At 41.5% G+C, this 18,400-nt stretch overlaps 1 protein-coding gene across 2 annotated transcripts in view; it reads right to left on the reverse strand.

Moving 5' to 3' along the window:
* LOC127373573 (disintegrin and metalloproteinase domain-containing protein 12) overlaps positions 1-18,400 on the reverse strand; it is a 70,156-nt gene that overhangs the window by 3,721 nt on the left and 48,035 nt on the right. For both annotated transcript variants that reach the window (XM_051418179.1, XM_051418178.1), the window contains exons 11-21: positions 16,458-16,606; positions 9,872-10,049; positions 7,476-7,565; positions 7,104-7,299; positions 6,904-7,012; positions 6,048-6,246; positions 4,350-4,427; positions 2,811-2,919; positions 2,369-2,504; positions 2,169-2,283; positions 801-1,043 (exon numbers count right to left, since the gene is read on the reverse strand). In XM_051418179.1, coding sequence (XP_051274139.1) covers positions 801-1,043; positions 2,169-2,283; positions 2,369-2,504; positions 2,811-2,919; positions 4,350-4,427; positions 6,048-6,246; positions 6,904-7,012; positions 7,104-7,299; positions 7,476-7,565; positions 9,872-10,049; positions 16,458-16,606 — 1,602 coding nt within the window. The remainder of the gene's footprint in view (positions 1-800; positions 1,044-2,168; positions 2,284-2,368; positions 2,505-2,810; positions 2,920-4,349; positions 4,428-6,047; positions 6,247-6,903; positions 7,013-7,103; positions 7,300-7,475; positions 7,566-9,871; positions 10,050-16,457; positions 16,607-18,400) is intronic.

The following is an 18,400-nucleotide window of genomic DNA, read 5'->3' on the forward strand; positions in this document are numbered from 1 at the left end:
GATACATTGCTTAATTATTTTGTTGATTAATTGATAAAAATGTCTGAAAATATAAAACAAATACTGTTACAGTTTTTCCAAAGCAGCAAGATTCCAGATTCAGGCTTTTATTGCATTTTTTATTGATTATCTTTGATAATCATTATTAAGACTCCCCTCTGTCTCTTTACCACTTTGTCTTTCTGTTGTTCCGTCCTCTCTCTCTCTCTTTGGGTCTCACTGCCTCACTTGCCCACTGAGTACAAGTCAAACTGGATTAAAGGCAAATAAGAGTCTTTGAGAATCACTGAGTGAGAGGGATTTAACACTACAAACCTCTGGCTTTCTCTTACCCTCAACTTTGACAGCCTGCAATGCCATAACTAAACTCCATGGAATACTACTGGCAGCAAATTTACCACCTTGTGATATTTGGATATACTTGCTCACCCCAATTGCTGTTTCATCTTTTTCCGTCTCCCCACTCTACAAGTCTGGCTCCATTTTAATTATTTATGTGGTGGTTTGTATTGTAGAATTGAAGTCTCGCTTGGATGACGCTAGCTCCTGTATTAACCTCGTTATTTTTATGAGACTGTGCATAACTGTCAACATGCATATACATATATAAGACACAAAAGAACCATGAAAATGGTCGGCATCACATCCATCTGAAGGTGCAATGAACAGCATCATTTCCCAGGTTAGGCATTATAGGCTGTTGTAGTGAGTAAAAGCTCCCCAGACCCAGCGGAGAAATTGCAGTGAGTAACATCATCAAATAAAATGTTTCCAACTGAGGGAACAGCAAACTCACTCACCATGACCATCCTGCAGGAGTTGTGGCGTGATGCACTGCGAAACGACGCCCCCCTGGGCATGACATGAATGTGAGGTGGAGGAACCGGGGGTCTTGGCTGCCCAGGGCCAGAGGAGAGGGACAGGGTGAGAGACAGCGGGACAGGGTGGCTGAGGTGAACTGGAGGGCACTGGGGCAGTCTGCGTAGGCTGTGGGAGGGGTAGGGGGCTGATGGGAGCACCGCCTCTGGCCCCCGGTAAGGAGGCTGCAGAAAAGATGAAAGACAGAACCAGAAGAGTCACTCAGGAGAAAAACGGTCTGCTTCCTATCAGAAACAGTCTTGTTATTCTCCTCCTCTTCCTCTACCATTCTTCCTGATGCTGTCAAAGGTGTATAAATCAAACAATCCCACTTGCCTGGTCACTATTCACAACTTCTCTTCAGGTAACCTATCAAAGGGAAAGACCAAGACTGTGCCATAAGCACCCGCCTGGCCTCATTCTAAGGTGGACACAGCGAAAGAGCCCACACACACTCCCATTGAGACGGATCAGACATAGAAGGGTGCCAAAATATGAGTCCGCCTAGTGTGTAGACCTGGCCAGATGTGTGCACACAATGCAACACACACAAAGTCACGCACACATGCCCTCATGCGGCAGTTGAACACAGCTCCCGACAACTGGAAAATGACCTCACCTGCACTGTGCTTACATCAAACAGCCTTACATCCTCTCTCTTCTTACCGTTGACCCCAAATGAGAACCACATGCTACTAACTGAAAACACCAATCCCATGGTAATGCACAACAGCTTGCCTCACTAATGTTCTACCATGCAGCGCGAATGTCAATTCTGACACGGCTCCTTTTATTTCAGCACCCCTAACTCAATCGATCACAGGTCTCTTGCCATTACAAAGCATGTCAGGGCGGCAATAGAGTAGTCAAGGCGCACAGTGATATAGGCACACAAGTCATTACAGCAAAATCCCTGCTCTGTCTTGCAATTATCAGTAATAGGATGACTTTATACCTCAAGTAAGCCACTGCATCAACATTCCTCATGCAGAGAATGTGCAGATAAATCAATTTCTTTCGTACCAGGCAGCTGTTAATGACAATAACTGTAAGCAAGAGTCGCGGACACAATGCTCATGCCGTTATCACTACCTCCTCCACATGTCCACAAAGAGACGGAAGATTTAATTGGATTTGAATGAGCTGCCATTTGTGTGAAAACAACACGTCAATCCTGCTGAGAATGATTTGTGAATAATATTATAGCATGGATTATCTGCTGGTGAACCTCTGTACAAAAGTCTTGTCTATCTGCATAAAATGTCTAGTTTGTAGTGGTCCTGTCAAACAAAGACGTGCAATCTAGTGACCTTGAAGATGGTGGCGCTGTGTGGCAGAGGCGGGGCTGGTCGAGATGGAGACGCCGTGCTCGCTGATGGAGGCTGGTTAGGAGCAGCGGGTCTCCTGATTGCAGCGCTTACGGATCTGGAATTTTATGATGGAGACATTATATAAATCTTCCATGATATTTACAAATGATTTAATTTTTTTAGGTTTTGAAAAAAAGCACCTGAGCTTCTCAATCGGGTTCTTTTTACTGGTGAAGAGCAGCCCCAGTAGAGATTTTCTCTTGATGCAGATGATCAGGCCGGCTCCCAGGACAGTAAGGAGAGCCACCAGGATGCCCACTGTCAGATTCCTGCTGTCTGCTCAAGGGAAACAATAGGTAGTCTCAGAGACAAAAGTGTTCTGGTGCTAGTTACTGTATCTGTAAACAATCTTTTATGTTTTTTTGTGGAATTCTTTATACTTTTCTTGAAAAACATTGTTTTGTTGAGAAAACCGTAGTTTTAGGACTCCTAAGATTCACTTTGTTCCAGAGCAAGAGTCATTGATATATTGATATATTATTGTAATGCTCCTGCATTCCCTGCCCAAGACCAAAACATAACATGTCCCAAGCTACAAAAAATCTGTCATTTGATGTACTGGAGTTGCAACTATTGACTTACCTGCTAATCTGACAGGGCCACTGTCCACACTCCCTCCGAAACCGGCCTTGTCACAGAATGGAGGCGCCCAGTGAGCCTCACAGTGACAGTTCTTGTTATTGTTGCACACCTGCAGTATATTAAAAGGACTGTTAGAATCCCAAAATACAGTCATCAGCTAAGTCTTTTTTGGGCTATGTCTGAGTAATTGCCAAATATTTAATATTTAATATATTTAAATGTAATACACTTAATATGCATCTTCTCCACTCATCAGGCTACAGTGCATACACTTAACAGGTGATAAATGGTTTAAATGGGTCATTATGGATTAATCTACTCATTTCTTTTTACTACAACATAATAACTCTAGAGAATTTCAAAAAGTAGAGAAACAATGCTCATCAAAAAGCAGCAGATTCTCACAATTGACAATCTGAAATCCATAAATGTTTGGAATTTGTGCTTGAGAAATAACTTTAATAGTTAATCAGAATTGTTCTCAATTCATTTTCTGCAAAGCATTGTTCCGCATTGGTTCAGCTCTTGACACTACAGTATAAAGACAGTATAAAGTACAGTATAAATACTCATAATGCAGATGCTGCATGTAAGTAGACAGAGTCAACCACCAGCCAGCACAGCCAGGCTCCACAAGATGTCTGGTATAAAAACCGTAGCAGACTTTTTGCCTTGTACCACATTTTAATCTCTCTCTTTGTATTGTCTTCCTGTCCTGCAGAGTTGAGGAATAGTAAAGTCTGAGAGGATTCCCTAGCAGGATAATATGGAACAGGTGAGGGCCTCTTTCCAAGGCAACATCTTGATCTAATCTGTGCATGCAGGGGTGCCCTGTCTCCTAGAGGAGCAACATCCTTTTATTTCTGTGAGTAAAACAGTCCTTTGAGCTTTATAGATATGTCTTAATTGGAACTAGACAAACAAATATGACCGTATATTAACTGGAGATGTTTCATTTTAAGAGACAGTAAAAACTGTTTCCTCTGTAGCTTCGATGAAGGAGAAATTTAAACCAGTCACAGTCAAGGCCTCTGGGACCTATCAGTGAACCTAAGGGTAATACCACAAAGCCACATTTGTCATCTCAAGCAGGACCACCCATAGACGTTTGATGGGTGGCATTTAAAAAAATCCAATATCCACGCTCCCAAACTCAAAGTCAAACTGTGTGTCACTGCTCCTAGCGTTTTGGTCAAATAAAGCCTGGCCTTCAGATTTCAACACTGTTGTTGGGACAAGGACGACTGCCTGAGAGTATGATGAATGGCACTTAAAGCTGAGCATAAATGAAGCCATTATATCTAATTGATTGAACCTTTCAGCATCCAGAATGATTGATTGCAAGGCATTGTAAAAGCTCCCTACCCACCGTATACTGGGCATTTTTAACATATTGGAGCCAAAATGAGTTTCTGTGCGAGGGGGGGAAAAGGATATTAAGTAAACAAAAGATCTGGGTGGAGACTGGTTTGAGATGGACAGCTATCCCCTCAGGTCCTCACAACACTGCAATAGGATGAAAGTTGCTGTGCTACTCACCCCTCGACCACTGCACTTGGCTGAGCACTCATGCACACCAAAAACACTGACGTTCTGGCACTGACGATTCAGACACATCTGAAGCAGACAAAGACATTAAAAATTGACAGTGTGAGCTGAAAGAGGACTTCAGTAATATTCTAAACCCTTTAATCTTTTAAGGGAGAAGACCAACAGATCCATCCTTCTATTTCTTTTAATTTGCCACCGACAAACCACTTCAGCTATAAAACAGCATTCCATGAAATATAATCATGTTAACAATGGGATTTTTCAAGAATGTATTAAAGATGCTCTTTAAAAGTTAGAGGATGTGTACTCTGTGCTCCTTAAAGGCACCACACCCAAATATATCCAGGCTGAATGTGAAGATGAACTTGGCAACACCGGGCAATGTACTGCCAGAACCCTTGACAGATGAGGGCTGAGGCTGGATCCTCCTTAAGGGTGGAGGCTCATAGAAAAGTAAATTAGACTAAATGGAGTAACTGTATCATTGAAGTGACCAATGGCTGAATTGATGACCAGTGGAAGATGCCAAAAGGACTGAATAATGGTAAGTCAATTAAGTGTCTGAGGTTGTGCAAGTCTGAAATGACAGGACACACCCTGAAGAACTTCTGAGAACGTCTTAGTCATGGCCTGTCACTCCACATCACTTTTTCCACTCTTATTTCCTAGCATTTGGGTAATATATTTATATTGTGCTTTCACACACTCTTACAGATAGCTACCATTGCTATTTAACAGTGGTGGTAGAGGTATTTGAATCCTTCACTTAAAGGATAGATTCACAGTTTTCTAAGTCTGTCTTAAAACAATGCTTGCATGCCCATATGTACACTGAGACAGCAGTCCCCATTATGTGCAAAGTCTGAGTTAGTCAAATAAAGAGGCTATCTTCAAGTTAAAAGATTAGCATAGTACCTTTGTGTTAATATCCCTCCACTGAACCTCAAAAAGGAATAACTGTCCGAGGAAACACAAAGAGGAAATATTGGGCTAAAAATTTAAAAACATTTAAAGGGATTTTTTTACTGTGTTGAGAGGAGAAATGACAGCCAGTAAGTCTTTCAATGTGCATATGGGCAGGTGAGTATTGTATTGTATTGTGTAACAAAGACTTGTTGTGTACTTACTTAAGTAAAAGTATGTAAAAATAAAGTGATCTTAGGCTTTTTAAATTAACTTGTCTTTGGTTTATTTATTTATTCAAATGCATTCTTTCTATTGAGTGCTTTTTTATGTATGTTTTTATTTATATGTACTTAATTTATATTCTATCAATTGTGAAGCACTTTCTAATGCAGGTTTTGTGCAGAGGTCACATTTCACTTATTTTAATGGTGCCATATTATTAATTAGAGTACATTTTACAATATTATAGTTGTAGATAATTCAAATTCTTATTACTTTATATACTTTATAGTGGTTTAATCCATAACAAGGTATCAGATTTTAAAAGCTGACCTTTTATAAAATCTTAATTTGTAAAGCAACCAAATCCAGCCACCAGATTAATGTAGTGGAATAAGAAGCACATTATTTTGTAGAGTAGAAATATAGACATATAATGTGGCAGAAAATGGGATGAGTACAAGTGCCCTAATATTGGACTTTGTTACTTTTCACTACTGCTAATGAGTCAGTTAAACGTTGGAACAATTTGCGGTTGCACGTGTATCTATAACATCTCACCATTCCATCTCCACACTTGGTCCCCGTCAGGACCAAGCCGGGGTCCGGCATGTCATCACCCAAGTAGACATGTGTACCACGGCACAGTATCCTTCCCCCTTCCTGCAAGGGGATGTTTGTTTCTATGGAAACAGCGTTGGTACCAATTACTGGGCGGTTAGCTCCACCTTGACACTGGATTTTGCCACATTTAGCATCTCTGTAAACAGAATGAACAACAGGGAGAATAACAATGTGATAATTGAATAACATGTCACCGTTTTCCCAAATGTGTATACATATGCAATCATTTTTTTCTCTCACTCCTGGTTTCCAATTAGGGAAACTGCAGGACAGGCAGCTTGTTTGTGCTGTTTTCAGACCATAACCTGAGAGATTTTGTATCTCTCTGCATGCCACCAAGTGACTATAACCTTCAATTAGGGCTGCAACTAAATAACTAATTATTACTAGTGGTTAACGTTTTGGGTTTATAGTTGTGTCGATAAATTGACAGAAAATTATGAAGAAAGCCGTAAAGAAAGACGTCTTTAAATTTCTTGTTTAATCATACAAACAGTCAAGTACACAAAGATATGCAATTTACCACAGTATAAAACAAGGAAGATTTTAGAGGCTGGCATCAAATAAAAAAAAAAAGCTAATTAATGAATAAATTCATTGTTTCCGCACTAGTCAATGGCTTCTATTTCAGTCTCTAGCATCGAAAAACTCCTGTCATGTAAGAGTGTCCAGTTACTCATATCAAGGACAATTTCTTTATGCAGAGTAATTACAGTATATGCCCTTCACTGCTTTCCACAACTGGCAATTAAATGCATTAACTGGTTTCCATGGGAATGTCAAGACGTCTTACCGTGGTTCACATTTGGCGAAGGAGCCTTTGGAGTCCTTGCCACAGTTGCCATAGGGGTCTCCTGCTGAGTTGACCCTTTGAAAGCAGATTCCCGGAGCAGGCTTTGCTCCTACAGAACACAATGAAACACCTTAAAAAGCTGTTGACTGCTACTGAACCAATCACGAGCAGTGAGAGCCAGCATGGGGGCTTCCACCTACCTTGGCCCCACAGCGTGATACATTGCTGCTCATGAGTCTGGCAGATGCCATTATAACAGTAACCATCCACGTTGTGGCAGGCGTGGCCATCATGCAGGTAGATGTTGGAAGGGCAGTGAGGGCTGGTACCGGTGCAGAACTCAGGGAGATCGCAAGAGTTACTGGATTCACGGCATGGAGTGCCTGCTGGCTTCAGCTGCATTTGAATGTTGACAGCAAGTATAGTCATTAGGACAAAAAACATCAACAACAAACACAAAAAAAGAAAAAAAAACTAGAGAATTTTGACAAAGGTGCTGATGTAAGATTTAAGATATTCAAGATGCCTGTGTAAAAACTGTGTCATGTCTGGCTAATCAGTATACATCCTACCTGACAGTCCTGGCAGCACTGTCCATGTGCACACACAGCATCCCCCTTCAAGGTGCAGGTAGTAGCGTTGCAGCAGGGATTCATACATTCCTTCAGATGGAAAAGTAAAGAAAAAAGAAGGCGAGCAGAGAAATGGAATGTAAGTGGGGGGGAATAAAAGTAAAGAAGAATTAACTCAGCACAAAGAGATCGTGTTTCACTGCAGAGTATATGCTCAGGCTTTGTTATCAGGATGCAGCCCTAGCAGGATTGTGTTCCATAGCAACTTAAAAACCTGGCAGAGGAAAGGAAAGAGCAGTTTCTATCTGACAGGTCTTACAAGTTCATTCAAATCCCTGGAACTATGAGCTGGTGAAGGAAATAGAAAAATTTGGAGAAGAAAAAAGAAATGGACCCACTGCAAACAAAATCTCTTGGATAAACAAGCAAAATATTGTGTAATGTAGAGAAACTGGCTAGTATCAAACAAAAAACTCAAGACAAAGATTCTCTTAATTCAGCTCAATGTAGGAATTATGAAAAGAAGACTTAAATTCTTTTGTATCCATACATGCTACAGGGTGAGGAGCTTCATCATCAATCACGCAACCTCTGTTGAGGTAGGGGAAAATGGTGCAGTGACCTGTCAGGAATTAAACCCATACATATTGAACATCCTTCTAAGAGTTTGAAGTTTAAAGAGTTACTTAACACTCCCAGAAAATCTTGTCTTTGGTGACCTCCAGTGGTTTACCTTCTCACCTTGCTGCAGTGATGTACAGTTGTACCCCAGAATCTGGTGATATCACTGTTAGGTTACAAATATGAACACAGCACACTTCTGTCCACTCCCATCAGTGATATGCTGGCTGTGGTCAGAGGTGAAACATTGCTTTTCAGCTCTGTGTTAAATTACTCTTTAATAATCGAATGTTGATGGTGGTTGATAAGATTATTTATTTGATATTATTCTAAAAAAGTACATCGAAATATTCTTGAATTGCCCTTTTTGCAGTGAAGAGAGGGAGACACACAGTATCTGCACCATACCATCCCTCTAACATTTCCGATCTCACCATGGAGGTCCATCTGTTTCATGTTAGCCTTTATCATGAGCCATGCCCTGCACCAATCAGCAACTCTCTGCCATCTGATACAGAGGGACGCTAGCATCCAATCAAGGCTCAGTGCAGAAGATCTGTATGCATGTGTATGTATGCTTGTGCATGTATGATCTCACACAGAGGCAAGGCTGACTGGACCCCCGAGGGCCAGCTCTCTCCCTCTTGCCATTAAGCCGCGGTCTGAACAGACTGTACAGCCGAGTGCAGTAAGAGTGGGGAGGAAGTAGATGGATGGAGCTGGCAGGGGACGCAGCTGACATGATGGGCCTTCCAGAACTTCTTTCAGCCTGAAGACCATTAAGGGCCTTTCCCATGGTCCCCGGGGCCAAAGGAGGCGGAGGAGTCGCACTGAAAAGAAGTAGCCTGTGATTGTGAGGAATAGGATCCAGGCTTTTTAATGAGGCTTTTTAATGGCGGAGAGAGGTGCTGTCTGAGCACTCTGATCTGGCCTGGGTTGGCATGATGCCGCTCAACTCTGTGGAGAGCTTTATTATCGCTGCTGGCTCAGGCCTGCGGGGCTTATGTCAGTTCTTTGTCTTGAAGGACAAGGCCACTTTCAGCCTGACCCTAGCTGAAGCTTGAATCGCTCACCAAAAGATTCGCTGGGAATAAAGGTGTAAACAAATCGCACAAGACAACAACGCATTCTGTCACATAGGCTATTATATAACTCAAAATATCCTTCCAAATATGTGTCTCCTTCATATTTCATAATTCTGTTATTGTCAGCCTGCCTCTGCTGATTGTCAGTTGCATCATGATGAACTGTTTTATCATCCTACAGTCACAGCAGTTTGCAACGTGTGCCACCATTATGTATGTGCATGCCAATGCAGATTCATTTAAATAATTCACGAGTTGACAGGGTGAAGCTGTCAGCGATGTTTCCTCTCAGTGAACTGTATCACGATCAGACAACCCTCCTCCCAAACACCTCTTCAGTGCATTGAATGAATAAATTCACACTCATATCTCTAAGCTCATTTTCTGAAGACTGTGTGTGCATTACAAGAGCTCTGCGCCGTAAGAAATGAAATGGAGGTGAACTATTGGTTTTTGCTTTGGGAAATGTTGGTTTGTGTGATGCTTTTGTGAGGAAAGCTACAGAAACCCCCACTAGTGCTTCTGCTTATTTCATTTCTCAAATGTGTGGAAAATAATTAACAAAGATTTATGGGTAGCAGTTTCGAAAGAGATTTCCATTTTGGCAGAAGGGGCATAAAACAAGAATGCTGAAGAATTATAGGTCTGGGGGTAAAAACACTTTATCTACCATGACTATTGCATCCTTACCTCAAGTTCTCCACAGTCACACTCCTCTCCCTCCTCCACGTAGCCGTTGCCACATTTCTGCCCACCATAGAGCACCTTGACCTCAGGCATGTTGAACAGACACATCCCAACGCCTTTTTCAAAACTGGCCGTGAGGTCTTTCTTGCTGCAGCTGCTGAACACTGTTGGGAACGGATACCTGTGAGTGAGAAATATTTAGTGAGTGACACAAACAGGGAGAGAGGAGGAAGACAACTGAGATCACCCACAAGGGTCCTCTTCAGTCTGATATAATCAGAGCTAATTGCTGCTAATCACAAAATCAATTAACCACTAGAGCTCAACAACCTCTCCGTAGCCCCATTTGCATGCAAACCACACAGGGCCCCAGTGACTTCTCCCTCCACGGAGAGGAGGATCTGATAAGACATATTTTATGAGACAGGGGATCATAAAAACTCCAACCAAAAAGTGCTTCCTTCGCAAGACTTGCAACACCCATAAATTTGGGAGAAACGGGGGATGGTGTGTTTTTAATATTGTTTTTGGAGTGGACAGAGAGGGTGGTCTGCTCCATGGGGAAAGCACACAGCCCAGGGCTCAGTCTGCCAAAAGCTTTGTTACAGACCTCATGTGGCTTTATTGAGCTTTTCTGTGATAATATAGTGCCTAGGATGACAGTGTGTGTGTGCGTGTGTGTGTGTGTGTGTGTGTGTGTGTGTGTGTGTGTGTGTGAAGCGTGCATGAATATGTACAGATTGTATCTTGCTCTCTATTTGGCTCTTGATAAGAAAAGCACCATATGAGGTTTTTAATACCTCCACCCACACCATTAAATTCAGCCTAACAAGGCCAGAATGGGTGAAACTGTATGTTATAGTCACACTTATATCTGCACTTGTCTTTGTACACACAGGTGAGTGCAGGTATGACACTATATGTGAGAGATGCAGGTCAACTTAGATGCCAAAATGTTCAACAGCAATTCAACATTAATTTAACGATTTTTAAATATAAAATATGTCCATTTGAGAGTCATAGGGGCCAATTCATACCCAGCCTGGGGTAAGGGATAAAGTCATATACTAGTTCTTGGCAGCCTTATAAATACAGCATATTGAGGTGTTTATGAGTAATACATGAGTATACATGTGGTGGGAGGTCAACCAAGCCTTGAACCCACACCCATTGTCTATATTAATATAGAATTAGAAAAAAACAACCACTTTCTCTCTGGATTTTTTCCATTTCCATGAAGGAGGCACTTCTACGTTGCTCAATGTCGACAACTCTTTCAAACTGTGTTTTTCTCTGATTGAGTTTCACATCCAATACGGCTCTAAATATGTCATGACGCTCTGTGAATGTTTTGACATGACCTCATTCTCGGCTTGCCTCTGATTTCCATCATGTGTGGAGGCGGCTTACATCAGCCCCTGCTGCTGACCCCCCCTAAACACACAGCCTGCTGCTCTCTAACGTCAATACTATCCAGAGGTTGTGTTAGGTGAAAGTGGGGTACCTCGAAGCAGATCTCTAGACACGATGGATTAAAGCAAAAGATCAGTGGATTGTAATGACATGAAATGGCAAAAGGAAAGAGCAATAAAGATAGCCGTAATAACAGCCATTATTTGTTCCCTCCTCCTCTCTGGGCACCTCAGGGGATCTTGGTATGATGAACAGCTGTCAAGGCTGCTGTTCAACAGGCAGGCCACTTCCTTAGCAACTGCTGTTGTTGATTTCCTTTTTGCCCCCAAAGGCTGAGCCAAAATTGCTTGCTCAAGTTGCACCCCCTCTTTTGCTGCATTCATTCAATTTCCATGAAGTCAGCCTTGCTCTTTAGTTACCAGTCCATGCAATCCATGACAAACACTCACATCCCTGTCTTTTTTTTTTGTAATTCTGAGATACATGAGTGGCTCAGGATCCAGCTGTTCTTTATGAGAGGCAATACAGAAATAATTGGTCTACCCTGCAACGGTCTGGGGTGGGAGGAGGAATAATGGCTGTGAAAAGGCAGAGGCACCAATGAATTACAGTGGATGGCATTTAGCAGCTGCAGTCCTCAGGGCTAGTAAAGCAGTGCCAGGGCCAGTCACGGTGGGCAACATCTGGGGCTTATGGTGAGCTAAAGACGCTCTAGACAACCACTCATCCCATGAGAGTCTGGGCCACCACCTCAAAAGAAAAGACCCAAAATGACTCTGTGACCTTTGGGCTTGTTCTCATCCTGTTCTGGCTTTACAAAGGATGTGCTGTGTTCACCTCTGCCCGGTCTCTAAGACTGCTCTTTTGTGTCTTATACTGCTAAATTGTGTTCTACCTGGCCATGCTCGAGTTTCATTACGGGATCAACTATTCTCTGTTCTGTGTTATTTTGTTCATTTTTAACCTACAGTCAGTGTTTGACAGTTTGACACTGTACAAAGGAATAACTGTGACTAAGCTGCAGCAATGGCCAGGCAAGTCTTTAATGGATCCGTGGGAGGTCTGGTGATAAGCAATCATTCCCAGATCTATTATAGGTCCCTATGATCTCCCCTACACTGTGATCATACTACAGAGCTGAATGCTTTCAAACATCTCAAAGCCCTGCCACCTTGGCAAGGGGTAGATGAACTGTGACAGGTAACCAGATGGATAAGAAGTCATCAGTAAAGACATAAACTGTGGATTAAATGAAATCTCTGACAATTCACACCCAAAACCACACGCATTTCTATTGTCTCACTTTCTTTTGTTCTGTTGACCTATCTTGTCAATCTAATCTAAGAGAGAAGCAGCAAAATTACAGCAAAAAATACTTTTACAGGTACAGAATTAAAAAAACAAACTTGAATTGAAAGCAGAAAATCTATGTGAGATCAAAGGTGGCTCTACTAAATAAATAATATTTATTGGGAACAGTCTACCTTCAGTAATAAAAAAATTACACCATTCTTATGTGTCTTTTTTTCATGAAGGTCATGTTTATGATTTTGCTGCAGACGTTAAAATACACTGAGCCCTTTAACCCAAATTGTGGCAGGCCACAAGGGCAGACCTAGAATGTCCTTGTGTTTCAGATCACAGAAAACGCCGGGAAACCAATTCAGCACATCCTGCAAAGACAGTTTATGTCACATCTTTTCAGCCATAAAACTCTGATCAGACCTTTCCATCTGTGAAAATATTTTACACCATTACATTTTTAGAGAAAACAAAACATGTGCAAATACTGATTGTGATGCTATATTCATTCTGTTATCAGTTTTATTACATTTTAGAAGACCTTGATTTCCTGGCACAATGACTAAAAGCTAATTCAAACCTCACTGTGACAACTGTAATGATGACAAATATTTCATACTTGCTCAAGTAATTCAAAACCACACTTGCTTCACTACACATTTAATATTAATTTTACGGCTTCCTTTGTGCATGTAGAGACTGAGCTCTGGGTGATGACATTAGGTGATATGATCTGTTGTGGCCTTTGGTGCCTGGTAGTCTGGACTACATTGTAGATACTGAAGAGCATTTTCACATTGATTTCCCTATGGACCCAATTAAACAAAGCGTACTAGAGAGTTCCTGTTCTTCAGTGGGGCACGGGTCACATTTCCATGGCATGCCTTGGAGTCACTTTCTGTGATGTCTGATTATTTTATGACAAGGGAAATATCAATCTCTGTCTGATGGTAAAACTGCTGCAGTCTTCTTACTTAGGACCTGACCCATGAGTGAATGAATCCTGTCTTAATAATGCATCCTGTCCATCAACATCTCAGCTTGTGTGACTGGCTTAGAAGGCAAGTGACTATATTTCATATATCATGGAATTTATAACAAATGTATAACTTTAGAACTTATATATATATATATATATTATATAACACATTTTGATTACAAACTAAATAATCAAGTCATGCTGTTTAAATGCTGCATACATTTTCACAACTTTTTGTGCAAGTTTGGGAAATAGTCCTACAGTACCAGATACATAAATAATATGGAAACCAGCCCAATAACACAATTATGTTAAATCATTTAGAGGGCTTTCAGACTGGTGATTTAGTATTAATCTTGCAGCTGTTTGTCTGAAGAATTTGGTTATATTAAACGTGTTTTCGGAACCCCTTGGTGCAAATTCATTTTAGCCGAATTGTGGTTCAGTCAGAATGCAATTTACATCTTCACAGAAAGGAAATTTATATGCAAGTGTCATTGTTTTCTGACTTCTTTTTCTCATTTCCGCTTGGCTATATATTTTTGTCAATTTACTGTAGGCACAGATCTCGTGTCTTGCCAGTGGTGGTTAATAGCCACACATTGTTGATGACAGAATTAGGCAAGTAGACCAGGCAGAATACATTTTAAAACAGAACATCAAGCCTGGAGTGGGCACAATAGAATTAAGGAGAAGTGGACCAAGCACAGAACAAGCACCTGAGATGGCTCTCTCATGTATATGTTTGTGCAAATATGCATGTTCCTCTGTCTGTGGAGTAGCCAACAGCAACTGAGTTGTGTGTGTGTTCCTGTGTGTGTGTTTTAAGGAGTTACAATCTCTAAGGATGAGAGATACCAGCCTGTTCTCATTTAGATGTAATGGGGGGATGGAGACATGGATTGAGAAGTGGACCCGACAATTGGCCGTGACCAATGTGAGCAGGAAACAAGCAGTGCGCTGTGCAGATGTGCAGCTGGCACTGGGACAGCTTGTAGTTTTACTGCTCCCCACCACCTATACCCCCAGCCCAGTATAATAACGATGAACTGGATCTCATTAACCTCTCTGCTCAATTCCTGGAGCCACAGCAGGGCCAGGAGAGCTTGATGGTTATCTGCCTGTACATATCAGGGACAATGAAGACATTCCTGTACTGAAAGATCAATCAAAAAAGCAAAAACAAAACACAAGGTAGTCCTGAATGTAGGCAACTTTCTTTCAATTATTGAATGCAGGGGCTGGTAATCAGTGGGGCTTTGTACCAACTCATCCAAGTCCTAGCCTTGTGAAGAGGCATTCTGTATAATCACATTGTGCTTTGAAAAGAACTGGTCGCCTGCCTAGAACAACATGGCAATCTGTAAACAAATAAGTGTACTAGCCGGGTGATAAACAGGATTCAGGTGACTGTGTATGTAGCCACATGGCATTTTAAAGCATGGAACTGCGAGGGGCTTGAGCTGCACCCATGGGAGATGTTGTACTGCCTCAGGCAGAAAATATGGTGCTGACCTGGAATTAACTTAGGAATTCAAATGAGGGAATACAGAGTTCCTAAACATCCTTATTTAAATGTATTGCTTCCTTAATCCTGGATTAAACAGCAGAGCAGCAATATGGAGCAATAAGGAGGTGTAGAGGGGATTATTTCGAAACCAAGGACTAGATCATTTCTTTCTTTTGTTAGCTCAAATGAAAAAAGCACAATCTCTGTAGAGAACAGACCAAAAAAAAGAAGCCTAAATATTCATGTATTATTTTATTTCTCTCTCTCAAGTCTATGTTTAGTACAAAGTAAATTTGTTCACATCTGGAGAGGTTCGTCACTGCTACCTACGATTTCAGATTCAGATATTTTAAGGGAGAGGTGATACATGTTCTGTACATAAAAACTGTGTAATAGACAGTTTTCAAAGGTATTTAACAATTTATTTGAAGCTGCAGAGAGAGATTTTCTACCATTAAAGTTGCATGTGTGTCAAAGAATAGACTCACTCTAACTGGCTGTGAATAAAGAAGAAAAAAGGGAGAGCCAGGGAGAGACAGAGCAGGAGAAATATAAAAACAAGCATGCTCTTTTTTTATGTGTTCATCTTGTTGCCAATTTTAGGACAATGTCCGTGACCAGGGATACCCCCAATCAGGGTTAAATATAAATCTACATCTTACTGCTGTGTTGTTTTATGAGTCTATAATCAAAAATAGTGTTACCCTGTTTTGAATGGGTCTGGTCCAAACCAAATACAATGGGATATTTCCAGCATAAACGCCAATCTGAGGCTCCCACAGACCACTAGACTTTGGGCTGGAACTGATACCCGATGTTTCCACCCAGATCATCCATATCCCTCTGCTCGGTCTACTACAAGAGACATTACAATCCATAGTGAGCACCTCTGTCTTGATACATTAGATTGAACACAGTGTGCAAACCTAACTCGCAAACCCTAGCTACAGAAGCATATTTTGTGCAATAGACACTTTTTCCAAAGTGTTTTCTTTAGTCTATTGGAGATCAGCTACATTGTGTCAGGATAACTGTACTGTTTTGGCCATGCACTGCCACTGAACCATTGGCTTCCCATTCAGAATGAGTCATATTGCCTCAGGGCATTAGCACAGCTGTTGAATCTGCCATAAACCCAACGGCCCAACAGTTCAACAGCATTATTTGCTTACCGCTTGACAGACAATAAATTACAAATGGAGAGCATGTGAAATAATGTTTACATATGATCACAATCTGTGCTTTTTTGAGCTACACTTGCTTTATTTAATAAGTGACTAAATGAATGCAAATTTAATGATGATGATGATTTAATTTCAATAAGGACTAAGGAGTTAATTATCTTCTTTCGACTCTTACTTGTCCAGATAGACACTGTGACTCACCCGGTGGAGGGAGTCATAATGCAGCCTCCACGATCCACTGTCACCCTGCAGCCACACCCCCTTTCTGGAGTGTCATGGTTCATTCCAAAGTTGTGTCCGAGCTCGTGTGCCAGAGTGACTGCAGCGCCCAGCGGGTTGTCAGAATGGTCCTACAAAACAATCAACCATCAATCACGCAGAAACTTAACTTGGCATTTCATTTAAAACCTCTTTACTTTATGAGTCTGATTTATTGAGTTCATTTCTAGGCTAGACATGATGCTACAAGCAACGTCCCATAATAAAATGGGTTCAGTTTACAGTTGTGTTGCAGCAAACAATAGCTAATTAAAAACAGACATTTCTGATTACATACTCTGAGGAAAATAACAAATAATAAAAAATTTAATGCTAGCCAAATTGTTGTTCCCCACAGGACCCACTGGAGAAACATTACTCAAAACAAGTGAGTGTAATTGCATATTGCCAAGATTAAACGAACAATGCTGTTGGATCTGTGCTTATCAGAGCGTTTCCTCTGCTCGACGTTGTGGCACTGAAGTGAGAAATGAAACACCAGACTGCCGGCTGTCACCTTCAGCCTGCTCTGCAAAACTTTGTCAGAGCCAGATGTGCCGCTTCATCCACACAAATAAAGACATGAACCTCCTCTGAACAACACTAGCAAATAGGTTCAAAACAGACAGTATTAGTGCATGCACTGCGAAGATGATGCTAGTGACACAGAGTGAAAGACGCTACTGGCTGAGGTGCCGAGATTTCCTGCGAGGTGTGTAAAACATGAACATGTGAAAAGACCGGATAAATAATACAGACGCAGCAGCTATCGGCTCTTCATGGATGCAGAGCTATGCGTCAGAACACCTTGCCTCTAGAGTCTTCCGTCACTGTGCATTATTCAGCAGTGCTGTGCAAGTCGAGCTTAGACTGATGAACTGCTCTGCTGGGGGATTTTGAAAGTAACGGTCATCAGCTGTCAGCACTCCAAGTGTGTAGCCTGGATTCATGGGAAAAAAAACTGTGATTCTTTTTCCTGGAAAAACCCAGACACTTTAACCGACTGATGGGGCTGAGGTGCTCAGGAGGGCACTGAATGCCACTGTCTGTGTTCTGTTTCACCACACCAATGAAATTAATGTAACATTCAGGGCTGGAAAATGGAGATTCCAGATGGTTTGAAAATAAATGTTTAACATTTAACTGCCTAGAAAGATAACAATGAGACCCATAGGGGAAGTTGGCTAATGAGTTCAAAGGTACTCTGTAAACGAAGGGAGACAACTGAGACAAGAGGTTGTGATTTGCCCAGTAGAAGATGTCTGCGGTTGGAAACTAATTCTTTGTGTCTCTGACCTGATGTATGTGTGTTTGTAGAGCTCTATCATAATGACCAAGTCCCCACTTTACCATCTGGAAAGACAAGAGTGAAGAACCATCTGGGGACTAGCTGTAAACCTTTACCACTAGCCAGCCAGGCCACAAGACAAACTCAGAGACATAGAGTGTAAAATAATAGCATGACTTGCGCTAATACAACATGACTAGTGCACACATTATAGGGTTGCAGTTCTATAATGTGTGATCATTTACAATGTCCCTATTTTTTCATTCAGGCTGTGATATGCGGTACCCTTAAATTCATTCATTTGTTGCACCTCATTAGGAAGTGAAGGTTTCCACTCGTGTATCAGCACTAAGTGCAGAAGTACTAGTACTTAACTATGTATACCCTTGGCTTTCCTGGAAAAAGTCTTGATGATGTGTGCGCCCTGAAGTTAATACAAGTTAATATCAACCCTGGAATCCTTAGCTCAACCCTTGCACAAGACACTCCGGGGAGAAATATGAGAGTATTATGTCAGACAGGAGGGAGGTGCGGAACAAGGCAAAGGGTGGAGGGCAGGAAGAGAAAGAAGAAAAGGATAAAATAAGTCTGGTCTTCT

The sequence above is a fragment of the Dicentrarchus labrax genome, unplaced genomic scaffold, assembly GCF_905237075.1.
Source record: "Dicentrarchus labrax unplaced genomic scaffold, dlabrax2021, whole genome shotgun sequence".
Classification (NCBI taxonomy): Eukaryota; Metazoa; Chordata; class Actinopteri; family Moronidae; genus Dicentrarchus; species Dicentrarchus labrax.